Source organism: Podarcis filfolensis (genome assembly GCF_964270895.1).
Source record: "Podarcis filfolensis genome assembly, chromosome: 13".
Classification (NCBI taxonomy): domain Eukaryota; kingdom Metazoa; phylum Chordata; class Lepidosauria; order Squamata; family Lacertidae; genus Podarcis; species Podarcis filfolensis.
This window is the reverse complement of record NC_139615.1, coordinates 4,911,575-4,929,389: the sequence shown is the minus strand read 5'-3', so window position 1 is coordinate 4,929,389 and position 17,815 is coordinate 4,911,575. Positions and strand designations below refer to the sequence as shown.

General features: G+C 43.2%; 2 protein-coding genes across 4 annotated transcripts in view; both read right to left on the bottom strand.

Moving 5' to 3' along the window:
- LOC310747003 (retinal guanylyl cyclase 1-like) overlaps positions 1-17,815 on the bottom strand; it is a 67,846-nt gene that overhangs the window by 24,231 nt on the left and 25,800 nt on the right. The gene's annotated exons all lie outside the window — the stretch shown is intronic.
- LOC310746820 (hydroperoxide isomerase ALOXE3-like) overlaps positions 4,438-17,815 on the bottom strand; it is a 29,163-nt gene continuing 15,785 nt past the window's right edge. The window contains exons 9-14 of the mRNA XM_083580948.1: positions 9,701-9,787; positions 9,421-9,590; positions 6,744-6,865; positions 5,841-5,941; positions 5,133-5,303; positions 4,438-4,712 (exon numbers count right to left, since the gene is read on the bottom strand). Coding sequence (XP_083437074.1) covers positions 4,521-4,712; positions 5,133-5,303; positions 5,841-5,941; positions 6,744-6,865; positions 9,421-9,590; positions 9,701-9,787 — 843 coding nt within the window. The 3' untranslated portion in view covers positions 4,438-4,520. The remainder of the gene's footprint in view (positions 4,713-5,132; positions 5,304-5,840; positions 5,942-6,743; positions 6,866-9,420; positions 9,591-9,700; positions 9,788-17,815) is intronic.

The following is a 17,815-nucleotide window of genomic DNA, read 5'->3' as shown; positions in this document are numbered from 1 at the left end:
AGGTTGTAACTAATGCCTTATCTTGGTGGGGAGGGGTGTTGTGTATTGAAGTTCTCACCCTGGCCACCAGGAGTATCGTGTACAGTGGTACCCCGGGATGCGAACGGGATCTGTTCTGGAGCCCCGTTCACATCCCGAAGCGAACGTAACAAGCGACGGCGCATCTGCGCATGCACGGGTCGCGTTTTGCCGCTTCCGCGCATGCGCTTGACGTCATTTTGAGTGTCTGCGCATGCGCGAGTGACAAAACCCGGAAGTAATGCACTCCATTACTTCCGGGTTGCCGTGGAGCACAACTCGAATGCACTCAACCCAAAGCACATTCCACCCGAGGTATGACTGTGTGTAGTTTTCACTCAGGTCCACGTCAGTTAATTTAGGCGGGAAACCCTGGGTGGTTGTTGTTACAATGTTGACAGCCGGCTGCCTATAAAATCAGGCCGGCTGAGCTGTTTGCTGTTCAGTTCAGTTCCAGCTTACTTATAAAGAACTACTTGGAGAAATCTCTGTGTTGTCTGCTATGCCCACCCACTATTTAATACAGTGGTGCCCCGCAAGACGAATGCCTCGCAAGACGAAAAACCCGCTAGACAAAAGGGTTTTCCGTTTTTGAGCTGCTTCACAAGACGAATTTCCCTATGGGCTTGCTTCGCAAGACGGAAACGTCTTGCGAGTCCTGCGATTTTTTTCATTCCCCCCCCCCTTTTTCTAAGCCGCTAATAGCCTTTTAGCCGCTAAGCCGTTAAGCCTTTAATAGCCACTAAGCCGCTAAACCGCTAATAGCGCTAATCCGCTAAGCCGCTAATAGGGTTGCTTCGCAAGACGAAAAAACCGCTAGATGAAGAGACTCGCGGAACGGATTATTTTCGTCTTGCGAGGCACCACTGTATCTAGGAAGCCCCTGGGGCTGAAAATGAGCTCTGGGGCCCCATAAGCATTTGTTATGCATTGATATTAATTGGAATCTGTATAATTGGCAAAACTCTGGTAATATTGCGTCAATATTGGAAAATTAATAAAGAAAATGTTTTAAAAAGAAATTACGTGGGTGGAGCCTTGAGATTTCCATTCTTCTCCTGACCTAATTTTAAAGTCATCAAGTTTCAGAAAGAGTTAAACTTGCTTGGGGGAAGTGGAGACGACCACACAAAATTAATAGGGCCAAGATGTCTCGTATTATTTTGAATTAATATTCTATGAAATCATCATTAGACATTTTTATATTGATGGGGTTTTATTCAAAACTCATTGCAAATAGAACACTCTGTTTAAATGTCACTGGAAGCGTTTAACTGGATAACCACTGACTTGTTACACAGTATTGGGAAGGGGGGGAAAGCTATGGCCAGAGGCATAGAAATAAACACACCTAACTATTTATCAGCAAGTTTTAACATGGAAAGAATGAGCAGGCGAAAGCGAAGGCTGATTTCAGGCACGTATCAAACCAGCAAAGCAAACACGCAAACACAATTCCTTCTCAGGAGAAAATACAACAACATTTTTCATTTTCCCAGGAGCAGAAAAGCATACTTAACATTTTACTTCTTAAATTTTTTTTTTTTTTTGCTCCTTGGGGAAGATTTGACTCTGCTTTTCAGTTACCCAGCTCATCGGAGGGAAATGTAAGATATGCCCTTTTTAGCAAAAACAGAGTCAATGGTGCCAGAACGGAGCAGCTTCCCAGTCACCACCTGGACGTTGTATGTGGCCATGCTGGTGGCTTAGGTAATGTGCAGTGGGCTAGCTGGCGTGCACGGCCCCTTGGGAGAGGGATGTTCAGGACGTCCCAGGCACCCTCCTCTCTACCTCCTCTCTCAATAATGGGTCGTGCAAAGAAGCCAACCTTTTCAGCAAAAAGGAACAGCCCCACCCCTTCCTACAGCAGAGCTCCACCCCTGGTGCCCAGGTGTCAGAAGAAGATAGTGAATTTGAACCGATCCATGCGACGCTCCCCCCCAGGCGGGATTGGACAACTGACTGAGGTAGGCGGAGACCTCCAGATATCCCACCTGGGGGAAGGCGAAGCCAAGCCTGTGTTGATGGAGCCGCTCCAGATCCAGGGGCTGCGCGCGTCCACGCAAAGAGCGCCCCCCGTTTTATGCGGGGAGCGGTCATTATTGAACAGGTAGCTTCCTCTGCTTGTGGATTTACTTATTCTCAAAAACCCTGTAAAAATGGTGTGTGGGGGAGAGAGAGAAAAGCAGGGCCGGATTTCGATGAAGAGAGGCCCTCAGCTCCTCCACTTGTGAGGCCCCTCCCAACCCCCTACCCTCACGACTAGAAGAAAATGGAAGCGTGTTATAAACTAAATTGAATGAAGTTCAGGTTTGATGATGGGTATTTAAAATTCTGCAATTCACAATTTCTCCTATAAAGGACATCAGAAAACTTCATCAAAATTTGTTTGTCTAAGTTTGTACAGTGGTACCTTGGTTTGCAACCATTTTGGATTACTACCACATCAAGCCCGGAAGTGTGTGTCCCTTTTTTTGGATTACAACCCTCTTTTTTTTTTGGATTACAACCCTTTTTTTTTTTTTTTTTTTTTTTTTTGAGGCCCAATTGGCAAAAGCGCTCCTTGGGTTACAACCTGTTTTGGTTTACAACCGGACCTCCAGATTATGGTTGTAAACCAAGGTATCACTGTACAGAATGCTCAGTGCGGACAACCTCTCTTGAGACATCGTGGCCCTTAATTCATTTTAAATTCTTTTGAGTCTGGAAAAACTCCTCTCTCCCAAGCAGTTGGTGACCATAAAGCTAAGAAACAGCCACACATTTGTTTCCACATTAGGAAAGGCCATCTGAATTTTCCCCTTGTATATAATTTGATAAAGGTCTGTAGGAGACAGAGAGTGCTCTGCTGTGAGCCTATGGCTTTGTCTAACGTATAGGTGAAAGTGCAAAAGTTCATCAATAAGTTTCAGGTCAATATCTTCTGGGTATGCTTCCATCAACAGTTCAACACCTTGCTGAATTTCTTGCTTAGATGCTATCAGAATAGCAAGAATGGAAATACAATTGTGCAACCTCACTGTACACAGTACTTCCAATCCAAGGTTGTGGCTATGGAACAAACTAGAGTCTCTTGGGATCAGCTCAGGTTGTATATATAGTACAGTGGTGCCCCACAAGACGAATGCCTCGCAAGACGGAAAACCCGCTAGACGAAAGGGTTTTCTGTTTCGGAGGCGCTTCGCAAGATGAATTTCCCTATGGGCTTGCTTCGCAAGACGAAAACGTCTTGCGAGTCTCGCCATTTCCCCCCCCCACTTTCCCCCCCCTTTTTCAAAGCCGCTACGCCACTAATAGCCTTTTAGCAGCTTAGCCGCTAATCCTTTAATAGCCGCTAAGCCGCTAAATCGCTAATAGCGCTAATCCTCTTAGCCGCTAATGGGGTTGCTTCGCAAGACGAAAAAATCGCTAGACGAAGAGAATCGCGGAACGGATTCTTTTCGTCTTGCGAGGCACCACTGTATGTGTAAATAAACCATATATCATAAAGACACCACTGTCTTTGCTGTGCCTCATTCCCAAAAGGGAACACAAACTCTGGCGAGTTTCTGGAACCCCAAAAATCTCACATCATTCCTCTGTCACATAGAGGAGGGAGAAAGGTTGTTTTCTGCTGCTCCAGAGAAGCGGACACGGAGCAATGGATCCAAACTACAAGAAAGAAGATTCCACCTAAACATTAGGAAGAACTTCCTGACAGTAAGAGCTGTTCGACAGTGGAATTTGCTGCCAAGGAGTGTGGTGGAGTCTCCTTCTTTGGAGGTCTTTAAGCAGAGGCTTGACAACCATATGTCAGGAGTGCTCTGATGGTGTTTCCTGCTTGGCAGGGGGCTGGACTCGATGGCCCTTGTGGTCTCTTCCAACTCTATGATTCTATGATTCTATGATGGGGGTGGCGTGCAACACTGGTGTCAGAAGTGGGATCTGTGTTTCCTGGAGGAGGGCCTGTGAGCGAGGTGTGTCCGAGCTGAAACAGGGGGAGGAATAGAAATAATCCCTGAGCAGTTTGAACAAATGGAGCAGCAAGAGAAATAGCAGTTCAGTGAAATGAAGCAGAGTGCGAGAAGAACCCCATTAGAGGGGGGAAAGCGTGACTCTGTGCGAGGTGAGGGCCCTTCTCTATAAGACGCACCAGACCACAAGACGCACCTAGTTTTGGGAGGAGGAAAACAAGAAAAAAAATATTCTGAATCTCAGAAGCCAGGACAGCAAGAGGGATCGCTGCGCAGCGAAAGCAGTGATCCCTCTTGCTGTTCTGGCTTCTGGGATAGATGCGCAGCCTGCATTCGCTCCATAAGACGCACACACATTTCCCCTTACTTTTTAGGAGGGGGAAAGTGAGTCTTATAGAGCAAAAAATATGGTAACTCACTGTGCTGAAGCTGATATTCACTGCATCTATGCAAATCACACTTATCAGAATGTGCACCCAAATATTTGCAAATGTAATACGGTAAAAATATTGGAAGAGCGGCGTGAAATGGATTCACCACCCGCAGAGCTTATAAAGCGACACTGTTCTCGATCTCAGGCGGGTACAGGTACTTATAGCCAGAAGGGATCAGTTTGGAGACAGACTCGTTCCTTTCCTCGATTTCCTTGGCGATCCTGCGCAGGTCCTGCTGAAAGGCCTCAATGAGACCTTTTGGGGCATCCTCCGTAAAATGCTCCTCAGGGTAGTTCCCCAAGTATGTCTGTCAAAAAGAGGGAAAGTATCTTGCAAAAGGCTGGCTAAGCAAGAATAGCAGTCCCCAAGAGGCAGATACGATGGCCTTCCAGGATGGGGTTGCCACGTCAGGATCATCCCAGACCCTGAGATTTGAAGGCCCCTGGTGATGTCACAGGGCAGGCCCTGGAGATGGAGGTTAATTGGGAGAGGGGAGAAGAAGAGAGCAGAAACCGTTCTATAACTTGCAACCGGTTCCTGCCAAGCTGTAGCTTGCAAACTGCATGCACAGTCTTCTTAATATTTTCACTGTTATTATTAAAGGCACTCTTCATCCTTTAACCACAGAACTGTAGGGTTGGATGGGACCCCGAGGGTCATCTATCCCAACCCCTGGCAATGCAGGAATCTCAGCTCAAGCATCCATGGCAGACGGCCACCCACTCACCATATATGGAGATTTGGAACTAAGCAACCACAGCATGCTCAGGATGCTGCAGGTGGTGTTGATGGCCGGGATGGTGTCTAGGTAGTCCTTCAAGTTTGCCGCCCCCTTGGTCTGAGGCGGCGGCTTCCTCATGGACGGGGGGAAGTTGGGCATCCATGCCCCCAAATCAAACTGCGAATAAAAGCAACCACCCCCCAAGGATTAAGAATGCAAAGAGGTGGGCTACGCAATCAAGAGGCCTACAAATTTGTGGAAGAAAGATAAACATGAAAGCTCTGCTTGATCGGAAATCTTGTTGGCAGTTTCAGGAGAAAGAAAAGACCTCGCCACACGTCACATCGTTAAACTGTGGAACTCGCTCCTGCAGGAAGCAACGAAGGCTGCCAATCTGGATGGCTTTGAATGAGGATCAGGCAAATTTATGGGCTATTGATGGCCCCTGGCCGAAACAGCTACGCTTTTCTCTTTTGGCCCATTGACACCATAAAAGCAAACTGGTTCAACAGTCATTTTAGCTCCCCAGAGAACCATTAGAGCTTTCTTCAGGGTGGAGCATCTTGGGATCTTTTCCCAGGATTCTTTGGGGCAAGCCATGACAGTTAAAACTATTATATAAAACCCAACAAAGGTTTGTAGCCAGGCCTGCTTAGTCTGCCTCGCGATGTCTACCTGCCTGGAGGTGAATATGAGGGAGCACTCCTGTCCTACCTGCCCACTGTTGACGGCAGAGTGCTGGGCCGAGCTGGTATAAATTGCCATCGTGAAGAACTTCTTGACCTCTTTCACAGTTTTGAATGCGGAAGGGATGCCTGCGAAGAGGAAGAGGAAAGCTAAATGCACAACAGTTATTAATCAGGAGCGAGTCCTTTCAATAAGGAGGGGTGCAATATATGGGCAGGCACACGCATTGTGTTGCCATATGCAAATCTCGTTAGATTTCTTTCGAAAACTATGTAGTCCTCATGATGCTGAAGATCAGCTTTAAAATGGTGAGCATCTATTAATGGTTCCATACCGTTCAACATTTCAAGGATAAATTCCAGGACACAATTTTCCAGGGCACCATCTACCCGTTTTTTCTCGAAAGGGAATGGCAGCCATTTTGAACTTTGTAATCTTGCATGATTTCATGCCACACCCCCCCCAAAAAACCAGTGCTTTTTCCAGGCATGGCACCCAAAAATGCATGTTTTGGGGTGCTGCACAAGATTGCGGCCCTCAAAAATGCTTTTTGGGGGGGGGGTCGCAGTACAGAAACATGCGAAATCATGATATCCAAAATGGCCACCATTCTCTAGTGAGAAATAACAGAGTGTTGTGGGTTTCCTGGGACACTTGCAGGGTATGTGGGTGCTGGCCCTTTCAGGACCGTTGAAACTTCCAAGAGTAAGTTGGCAGATATTTTCACTTTCCATTTTATGGAGACTATTCACCTGTTTGACCTATTGACCATATACTTCAGTCCCATGTGACTGTTCATTGAACAGCATTAAGGTACACTGAGGAGCATGGCATGCATGGTTACTTTTATAACCATTGGTGGACTCTTAACCCCCTCCCTCTGTTCATTGCTATTGGATATCCCTTAATTTTATGAGGGCTGGGCAATACCAGAGGACTCTTGTTGCAGGAAGCCTTTTGTGAAGACGTCATGTATCCAGGACTGCAGCTCAAAATCATCCTGCACAGAGCGGTCGTCTTTGTAATACAAGTCGACAATGCCAGAGACAAATCTACGGGAAAGAGTCAAATAAAGGGGAAATAAGAGAATGCTCGCAAAGAAATAGAGGAAAACAACAGAATGGGAAGAACTAGAGTTCTGTTCAAGAAAATTGGAGATATGAAAGGAACATTTCGTACAAAGATTACCATAATAAAGGACAAAAGTGGTAAGGACCTAACAGAAGCAGAAGACATCAAGAAGAGGTGGCAAGAATACACAGAGGAACTATACCAGAAAGAAATGGATGCCTCGTACACCCCAGGTGTGGTTGCTGACCTTGAGCCAGACATCTTGGAGAGTGAAGTAAAATGGGCCTTAGAAAGCACTGCTAATAACAAGGCCAGTGGAAGTGATGGTATTCCAGCTGAACTATTTAAAATTTTAAAAGATGATGCTGTTAAGGTGCTACACTCAATATGTCAGCAAATTTGGAAAACTCAGCAGTGGCCAGAGGATTGGAGAAGATCAGTCTACATCCCAATCCCAAAGAAGGGCAGTGCCAAAAAATGCTCCAACTACTGCACAATTGCACTCATTTCACACGCTAGCAAGGTTATGCTTAAAATTCTACAAGGAAGGCTCAAGCAGTATGTGGATCGAGAACTCCCAGAAGTGCAAGCTGGATTTAGAAGAGGCAGAGGAACCAGAGACCAAATTGCAAACATGCGCTGGATTATGGAGAAAGCTAGAGAGTTCCAGAAAGACATCTACTTCTGCTTCATTGACTATGCAAAAGCCTTTGACTGTGTCGACCACAGCAAACTAAGGCAAGTTCTTAAAGAAATGGGAGTGCCTGATCACCGCATCTGTCTCCTGAGAAATCTCTATGTGGGACAAGAAGCTGCAGTTAGAACTGGATATGGAACAACTGATTGGTTCAAAATTGGGAAAGGAGTACGACAAGGCTGTATATTGTCTCCCTGCTTATTTAACTTATATGCCGAATTCATCATGCGAAAGGCTGGGCTGGATGAATCCCAAGCCGGAATTAAGATTGCCAGAAGAAATATCAACAACCTCAGATATGCAGATGACACAACCTTGATGGCAGAAAGTGAGGAGGAATTAAAGAACCTTTTAATGAGGGTGAAAGAGTAGAGTGCAAAATATGGTTTGAAGCTCAACATCAAAAAAACAAAGATCATGGCCACTGGTCCCATCACCTCCTGGCAAATAGAAGAGGAAGAAATGGAGGCAGTGAGAGATTTGACTTTCTTGGGCTCCATGATCACTGCAGATGATGACAGCAGTCACAAAATTAAAAGACACCTGCTTCTTGGGAGAAAAGCAATGACAAACCTAGGCAGCATATTAAAAAGCAGAGACATCACCTTGCCGACAAAGATCCGTATAGTTAAAGCTATGGTTTTCCCAGTAGTGATGTATGTAAGTGAGAGCTGGACCATAAAGACGGCTGATCACCGAAAAATTGATGCTTTTGAATTATGGTGCTGGAGGAGACTCTTGAGAGTCCCATGGACTGCAAGAAGATCAAACCTCTCCATTCTGAAGGAAATCAGCCCTGAGTGCTCACTGGAAGGACAGATCCTGAAGCTGAGGCTCCAAGACTTTGGCCTCCTCAGGAGAAGAGAAGACTCCCTGGAAAAGACCCTGATGTTGGGAAAGATGGAGGGCGCAAGGAGAAGGGGACAACGGAGGACGAGATGGTGGGACAGTGTTCTCGAAGCTACCAGCATGAGTTTGACCAAACTGCGGGAAGCAGTGGAAGACAGGAGTGCCTGGCGTGCTCTGGTCCAGGGGGTCACGAAGAGGCGGACACGACTAAACGACTAAACAACAACAACAACAACAACAACAACAACAACAACAACAAGAGACTGCTCAGCTTGCAGAATTGAGACCTCTTCATGGACCACTTGGTCCTCCACTCACAGAAAAAGGAGATTGTGAGATGCAAAGTCTCCTCCACATCCAGCACATTAATAATAATAATAATAATAATAATAATAGTGCTGTAAAATAGAAATAGAGGAGGGAACTGGATCAAGGGGTTATAGAACTTCTGAGCTACAACTACAGACGCAAAATTCCCTTCACTTTGTCAACGATTAGCTCCTAGGAATTTGTTGTTGTTGTTGTTGTTGTTAATTTATTTATACCCTACCCATCAGGCTGGGTTTCCCCAGCCACTCTGGGCAGCTTCCAACAGAATATATTAAAAACACGACCAAACATCAAACATTAAAAACTTCCCTAAACAGGGCTGCCTTCAGATGTCTTCTAAAAGTCAGAGAGTTGTTTATTTCCTTGACATCTGATGGGAGGGCGTTCCACAGGGCGGGCGCCACCACCGAGAAGGCCCTCTGCCTGGTTCCCTGTAATCTCGCTTCTCGCAGGGAGGGAACTACCAGAGGGCCCTCAGCGCTGGACCTCAGTGTCCAGGCAGAAAGATGTTCCACCACCTGAGTCGGAGCCCCCCAACCCTCCCTTTGTATTCCTGCACACAGATGCAAACACACACACACACACACCACGTCCACATCCTTGAATTTTGCTCCAGGCAAAGTGGAGACCGGCACAGTCCCACCCATGCCCTTCCCTGACCTCTCCACGGCTGCCCAGATCTTCAGGCCGTCCTCCTTGTAGTAATAATTGGGCAACGAGGACACCCCGCGAGCTTCCAGGTCTTCTGAGAGGCAGAGGGAGGAGTAGGTCATGGTCTTCAAGTCCCTTTGCAGCAGCTCAATCAAGCCCTGGAGTCCGACGCCAGTTGCCTGGAGACATGGCGTGGGGGGAAGAGAGTCACAACCTGGAAGGAGAAGATGTAGGAGCAGCAAAACCTGATTCTTCTCAGGCGGGGTAGCGAGACCCCAAGGTAGCTTACCTTGTCGAAGACGCCATCCTTGGAAATGAGGCGGTCCCGGGCCAAGGTATTGATGTGGACAGTGTCGCGGATGTGGGGGATCAGGAGCTGTAGAAGACGGGAGAGGACAGCTTTGTTAATGGCTTAATGTACATCAAAATGGGAAGTGAATCTATAGTGTGCCAGTATTGTATGCTGTAAAGCACGGCTAGAAATTTCGAAGCACCGACCAGAGAACAGTGCCAGACCAAGCTGACGGAATGGCAAGATTGACGGGAAAGAAATACACAATTGTGTAGAAATACACAATCGCTTTGAGGTCCTCTCCCCTAGCATGGAAGACGAAGAGCAGACTCCATTTGAGGATCTCTCCCTCATTACAGTCGATCAGGTATATGAAGGCGAGCAGCAAAGTCAGTCAACAGGGAATGTGCAGGCGACCTTGGAACGGACAGCTCACGGAAGAACCCCAACCAGACCTAAGAGGAGGCATGTAGTGGTGATAGGGGATTCCCTACTGAGGGGAACAGAAGCAGTGATCTGTGGGCCTGACAAGATGTCTCGGGAAGTGTGCTGTCTCCCCGGGACTAAGATCCAAGATGTAACTGAACGACTGCAAGGAATCATAAAACCCACTGACAAATACCCCTTCCTCTTGGTTCATGTGGGAACCAATGACACTGCAAGCAATAGCCTCCAGAAGATCAAAAGAGACTACGAGGCTCTGGGCAGGAAACTAACATGCCAGGTGAGAGTGGCAAAGGGCAGGAGAACTTCCGGTGGCGCGCGATCTTGCTGCAAGCGAGGGATTTCTCGCTCCGAGAGGTCCCAGCTATTTCGGATGGAAAAGGGGGGCTACAGGGCGCAGTAGCTCCCCATAAAGCCTCTGGAGGGTGTCCAGGGCATCAGGTTCTCGGCAGTGCCCTAAAACTGCCCGTCCGGCTGTCAGGTAACCCCTAAAAGGGTGAAGAGTACGGCGGTACGGGACAGCGGGCTATCGGGAAGCCATTGCTACATCCGAATAGCGAAGCCCCGAGCTTGGGAAGAACCGCGCTCCGCTCTCAAAACTAAGAAATCTGGACTCAATTTAAGCAGCAACTTTAAGAGGTGAAACTGAGGAAGGCTCCGGATTATTAAGATTTGTTTTTCCGAGTTCAGCTGTCATCTGGAATCACTTTTGACACAGCAACCCTTGCGGTGCTGGAAAACGAAAGTAAGTTGCCACCAGTGGCTATTGTTTCCGTTTCCCCTGTAACTTTTAGAACTAAATAAAGAAGTAAAAAGTAACTATATGGGATTTGGAACTACGGAAAGAAGTAATTGGATTAATAGGGGAACAGAACGTAAAGGAGGGAGTGCTTAAAGATCTTTGATGGCACGGAGAACAATTAAAGAGCGAAATTTTCTGACGCACCACTTTCACTCGCAAAGATAGAAGCCGCAACGATTGGGCATCTCTCCCCCTGTTCCCTTATTTACTAACTTTTTACCCTTTTTCGAATTGGATACAAATTTGGATATTAAAGTATAGGCGGAATTTGGATATTTGGATTTATCAACTCCTTTTTTTCTCCTATTTTCTGTTTTTTGAATGCGGATGTCAAGCCCCTAGTGGTTGGACTGAGTTATTACAACTTGTTTTTCTGAGCTTCTTTGCAAGTCAGTGGAAAATTTTTTTAAAGTGACCTTGGCTCCTTCCTGCTCTTTGTTTTTCTCTGCGTGGACTCCTTTTTCTTTGCAACAGCGGTTATCCACCATTGAGGTACTATCATTCCTGGGATGTTTAAAGAAAATATAATTTGATTTGGGACTAAGCACATCATCCAGTCATATTCATTTGTTTATTTTCATCTGGTATCTTTTCTCCTCCGCTGGACTACTATTTTACTTGAACTCATCTCGCTGGGATGTTTCCTGTGGATTAAAAATTTAATTGAGCTTTATTGGATTTAAATTTGGGAATATAAATATAAAGACAAAAGGAAGATCTTAATTAAGGATTAGCCCAATTGGGGGCAAGAAGATCGTTGCTATTGACGTTGGTAACAGTGGGAGCTCTACCCCCTTAAACTACTGAGAGATTAAGCAATTGCTTTGGCACTTGTTCTGGTTTCCCATTGGTTTTTATAGTTATTCTTATCACCAAAGATTTAGAATTGGAATTTTTATTATTCCCCTGAGTATACAAATTTGTGTGTTTGGAAGTGTAATTAGTTAAAGGTTTGGGGAAATGTCACAAAAGAAAGGGGCGGAAGGTGGGGTACCAGCAGACAGGAGAGCATCCAAGCAGGAATCGGATTTTAGATCAGAAATACTGAAAATGTTTGCAGAAATCAAACAAAGCCAAAAGAATTTGGAAACAAAATTGGAACAAGTAGATAACAAAATGGAACAGGTAGACAATAAAGTCGGGAAAATGGACAAAAAAATTGATGAGACAGTTAATGAATTGAAAGGACAAATAAAGGAGGTGTCTAAAAGAACGCAATCAGTAGAAGAGGGGTTGAAAAAGACAAAAGCAGAGATGAGGGATGTGAAGCGGGAGGAGGAAAAGTTGAAAGTAGAGATGACTGAAATAAATAAATCCCAGGAAGAAATTAAGGATGCAATTGCGATTAATGAATTGAGACAGCGGGAAGTTAATCTGAGGCTGAGATCAGTACCAGAAATACAGAATGAAAATATTAAAGAAAGATTGATAACAGAAATTGCGCAATGGTTGGAGATGCCAGTAGAGGAAATGGGAAAAACAGTACAAAGTGCATTCAGGATGAGGGTAAGAACAACAAAGGCAAAGAAATTTCCAGGAGATTGTCTAATCACGTTCAAAGATCGAGAGACGAGAAATCTGATACTACAAAAGAACAGAGAGAAGAGATTATATATTGATGGAAGTTATATAATCATTTTTAAAGACATACCAGTAAGGCCGTTGAAACGAAGAGATCCCTACAAGCCACTAGTACAGATTCTGAAGAGAAACAAGATTGATTTTAAATGGGAATTTCCAGAAGGAATTTCATTTTTCTACAAAACTAAGAAGCGCAGATTGACAAGCCCAGAAGAAATAGGGAAATTCACGAGAAGATATAAGGAACTACAAGTGGAAGAAGAAGAGGAAAGAGGAGCAGGAGGAGGAGCAGGACCCAAAGATGAGTCAGAATCGGCAGAAGAGGAAGACGATCAAGGAAGGAGGTCAGAAGAAGAGGAAGAAGAAGAAGAAGGGGAAAAAGAAGATAGGTTATAATTAATTTAAACTAAATTTATTTAATTCGACTTCAACATGGCTTTAAAAATATGGAGTTGGAATATAAATGGGATGAATGATTAAAAATACGGAACAAAATTGAACAATTTTTAAGAAAGAAAAATTTGGACATCATCTGTCTACAAGAAACACATGTGGCAAAGAGGCACAGGAAAATCTTGATCAACAAAAGACTAGGGAATGAATTTGTATCTTCGAATAAGGAGAAAAAGAGGGGAGTTGTGTTATACATTAAAAATAAAATTGACGCCAAACAAATTTTCAAAGACGAAGAAGGAAGAATCATAGCAGTTCAGATCAAATGGCAGGGCGAAAATCTAATAATTGTCGGGATCTATGCACCTAATGGAAATAAGACTGATTTTTATAAAGCTTTGGAAGAAAAACTATTCGAGCATATGGATCAGAAAATTATAATAATGGGAGATATGAATGGGGTGGTGTCACTGGAAATGGACAGACTAAGAGAAGGATCAAATAGAGAAGGGAAATTACCAAAGACTTTTTTTTCAATGACTAAGAACTGCAATTTGGTTGACAGTTGGAGACTTAGACACCCATTGGAGAAGCAATTCACTTATTATTCAGAACCGAATCAGTCCATGTCAAGAATTGATCAAATATGGGTCTCAAATGAACTGACTCCAAGAATCCAGCAAGTAGAAATACAACCCAAAGTAATTTCAGATCACAGTGCAATAAAAGCAGAAATAAAAGGTTTTGAAGAAAGATCTTTCAGATGGAGAATCAATGATTATTTGTTGGATGATCAGAAGATCATAGAAAAGGCACAAAAGAAGTTAATGGAATATTTTGTAGACAACACTGACAAAGGCACAAAAATGAATATCGTTTGGGATGCGAGTAAAGCAGTGATGAGAGGATTCTTTATACAACAGAACTCATTGAAGAACAAACATAGAGAAAAAGGGAAAAAAGAAATCCTAAAGCAGATCATGGACAATGAGCAAAAACTAATTAAAAAACCAAATAACGTGAAAATTAAACAAGAAATAAAGACTTTACAAACCCAATTTGCAATGATGATAAACCAAGAAGTGGAACGGAACATAAAGAGATTACGACAGAAAAATTTTGAGTTCGCTAACAAATCAGGGAAACTACTCGCATGGCAGATTAAAAAGAGAAAAGAACAGAATACGATTAACAAGATTATTGTAAATGGTGAAGAGATTCTCAATCCGAAAGAAATCAGAAAAGGATTTTTGGATTTTTATAGACAACTATATAAAAACAAAGAGAGAAATAATTTGAAGAAAATAGAAAAAATTTTACAAGATAAAAAGGTGCAGAAGATCCCGACAGAACAAAGAGACCAGCTGAATTCCCCAATAGAAATGGATGAGATTAAGGAGGTGATAAAAGATTTGAAGAGAGGTAAAGCCCCGGGACCAGATGGATTTACCTCAGGATATTATAAAGAAATGAGGAATGTCTTGTTATCTCCATTGAAAGAAGTTATGAATAATATTTTAAAAGTCAGAGAAATTCCAGAAACATGGAAGGAAGCATATATCACTTTGATTCCGAAACAAGATTCTGATTTGACCCAAGTTAAAAATTATAGGCCTATTTCTTTATTGAATACAGACTATAAAATATTTGCAGGAATTTTGGCGAAGAGACTGAAAAAGATTCTGAAAAATACCATCCACAAAGATCAAGCAGGTTTTCAGCCAGGCAGACAAATGAAAGATAATGTAAGGAATATAATTAATATTTTGGAATATTTGACTGCCAGCAATGAGAAACAAGCAATATTGATGTTTGTGGACGCGGAAAAAGCTTTTGATAACATTGCATGGGACTTTATGCTGAAGAATTTAGAACATATGGAAGTGGGTAACGACTTCTTTAATGGAGTCAAGGCAATATACACAGAACAGAAAGCTAAATTGATAGTTAATAATGTGGTTACAGAAGATATAAAAATATCTAAAGGAACAAGGCAGGGCTGTCCGCTCTCGCCATTGCTATTTATAATGGTCCTGGAGGTTTTGCTAAATTCGATTAGACAAAACAAATTAATTAAAGGGATATCAGTAGGTCGGAATGAATATAAAGTAAAAGCCTTTGCCGACGATCTGGTCATAACGATGGAGGAACCAGGGGAGAGTGTTAAAAAAGTATTGGAGGAGATTGAACAATTTGGGAAAGTGGCCGGTTTTAGATTGAATAAGAAAAAAACTAAAATAATGGTGAAAAACATGGAGAACAAAAAGATAGAAGCATTGCAACAACAGACAGAGATAGAGGTGGTAAAGAAAGTAAAATATTTAGGAATTTGGTTGACTCCCAGAAATATTGACCTGTTCCAGAATAACTATGCTCAGATATGGAAGGGAATCAAGAAGGACCTGGAGGTGTGGGGTAGAATGAAACTGTCCTTTTGGGGCAGAATATTTACGATAAAGATGAACGTGCTCCCAAAGATGTTATTCTTATTTCAGACTATCCCTGTTATTAAGGGGGTAGGGATTTTCAAAGATTGGCAAAGAGTGATCTCAAGGTATATCTGGCAGGGCAAAAAGCCAAGAATAAAATATAAATTATTAACAGATGCTAAGGAAAGGGGAGGCTTCGCCCTGCCAGATATGAAATTATATTACGAAGCAGCATGTCTTTGCTGGTTAAAAGAGTGGATTAAATTAGAAAACACGGAATTATTGGATTTAGAAGGTTTCGATAACAGATTTGGGTGGCACGCATATTTATGGGCGGATAAGAAGAAAGTCCATAAAGGATTTGGGAACCACATCTTCAGGAGTTCTTTAATAGAAGTATGGGACAGGTGTAAAAACCTCCTAGAACCAAGAGTCCCTCACTGGTTATCTCCGTTAGAGGTTATGAGTGTTAAAAAAATTAATATGCGAGGGAAATGGGCTACATATGGAGAATTATTAACTAAAGAAGGAGGAAAATGGAAACTAAAACCATACGAAGATGTTAAAGATTATGTATATGATTGGTTGCATTATTTTCAGGTAAATGAAATGTTTAAAAAAGATATAAAAGAAAGTGGATATGCAGAAAAAGATTCAAAGTTCCAGACTGAGATTATAGACAATGAATATAAAATTCTGTCTAAAATGTATAAGATATTGTTAGAATGGAATACGAAAGATGAAGAGGTTAAATCAGTAATGATACAGTGGGCCAAAGATTTCGGATATAATATCCAATTTGAAGAATGGGAAAAATTATGGAAGGAAAGTTTAAAATTTACTGCATGCATGGGGTTGAAGGAGAATGTTATGAAAATGTTTTATAGATGGTACATCACCCCAGTGAAACTGGCAAAAATGTATAAAACATGTAACAAATGTTGGAAATGTAAAGAAAAAGAGGGAACATTCTACCATATGTGGTGGGAATGTAAGAAAGTTAAAAGCTTCTGGGAAGCAATTTATAATGAACTGAAAAAGATGTTGAAATACACCTTTACTAAGAAACCAGAAGCCTTTCTTTTAGGGATTACAGGGATGTGACTTGATCTCTTAGATCCGGCCCCTGTGGCAGTTTATTTCCTGGGGTAAAATCATAAAAAAGCTCATAAATGGGCAGCCTTTTTTGGACTTTGGACAGCCCTTTGGTCGGCCCTCACGGCCCTTCACTTCATCAAATCTGGCCCTCTTTGAAAAAAGTTTGGTCACCCCTGTCTTGGAGTATTCAAACAGAACACATGATAAAAGCCTGTGGTGTCGCAACTTCCGGCGGAGCGCGATCTTGCCGCAAGCGAGGGATTCTTTGCAGAGAAGAATCCCAGCTGTTTCGGGTGGAAAATGGGTGCTACAGGGCGCGGTAGCCCCCTATAAAGCCTCTGGAGGGTGTCCAGGGGTGTCGGGTTCCCGGCAGTGCCCTTAAAACTGCCCGTCTGGCCGTCAGGTAACGCCCAAAAGGGGCAAAGAGTACGGCGGAACGGGTTAGTGGGCTATCGGGAAGCCATTGCTGCACCCAAATAGCGAAGCCCCGAGCTTGCAAAGAACAGCGCTTCGCTCTCAAGATTAAGAAATTTGGACCTAAATTAAGCTATAAACTGCAAGAGGTGGAACCAAGGAAGGCTCCGAAAGAATAAAGATACTTTTTCAAGTTCGGCTGTCATCTGGGATCAGCTTTGACGCAGCAACAAATGCAGAGCTGGAAAGCGAAAGTAAGTAGCCGCTAGCGGCTATTGTTTCCGTTTTCCCCATAACTTTTAGAAACAAAACAAAGAAGCTAAAAAGTAACTTTGCCAAGTTCTAAAGAGGCTGAAAGAAGTATTAGACCGAAAGGGGGAACAGAGGAAGTGTTGTGGTAAATAGAGACCTTTGATGGATCGGAGGACTTACAGAGAGCCAAGTTCTTTGTCTTCCCACTTTCGCTTTTAAGGATAAAGAAACGAGAAGCTTCCGACGCCATTGTTAATAGTAAAATAGAAGGGAATCTGAAAAGGCTGCAGTTGCAACGTACAGGATTTAACATCTTCTTTGTATCTTCAATCTCCTTATTAATTGGATTTATAATTTTGGTATATAAAAACAAAAGCTGGAATTTGTTTATCTGGACTATTAATTTATTCACCCCAGATTTGGGCACGGACACCTAGTGGAGGGATTAAGTTACTACAACTTGTTTTCCTGTGCTTCTTCCAATGTTAGTGGAATTTTTTTTTCTTCTTTTTTGAAGTGACCTTGGCTCCACTTCCTCCTTGTGCTGTTTTTCCTTTCTCAGTGGAGCTTCCCTCTTCGGTTATTTGTGGCTATTTTCTGCAGACACTAAACACCATTTTTTTGGAATATTAAACAGATAATCCAGACATTAAATTTAAGGTTTAATCGGTTCTCCGTATTGATTCTGTGAAAGGACCA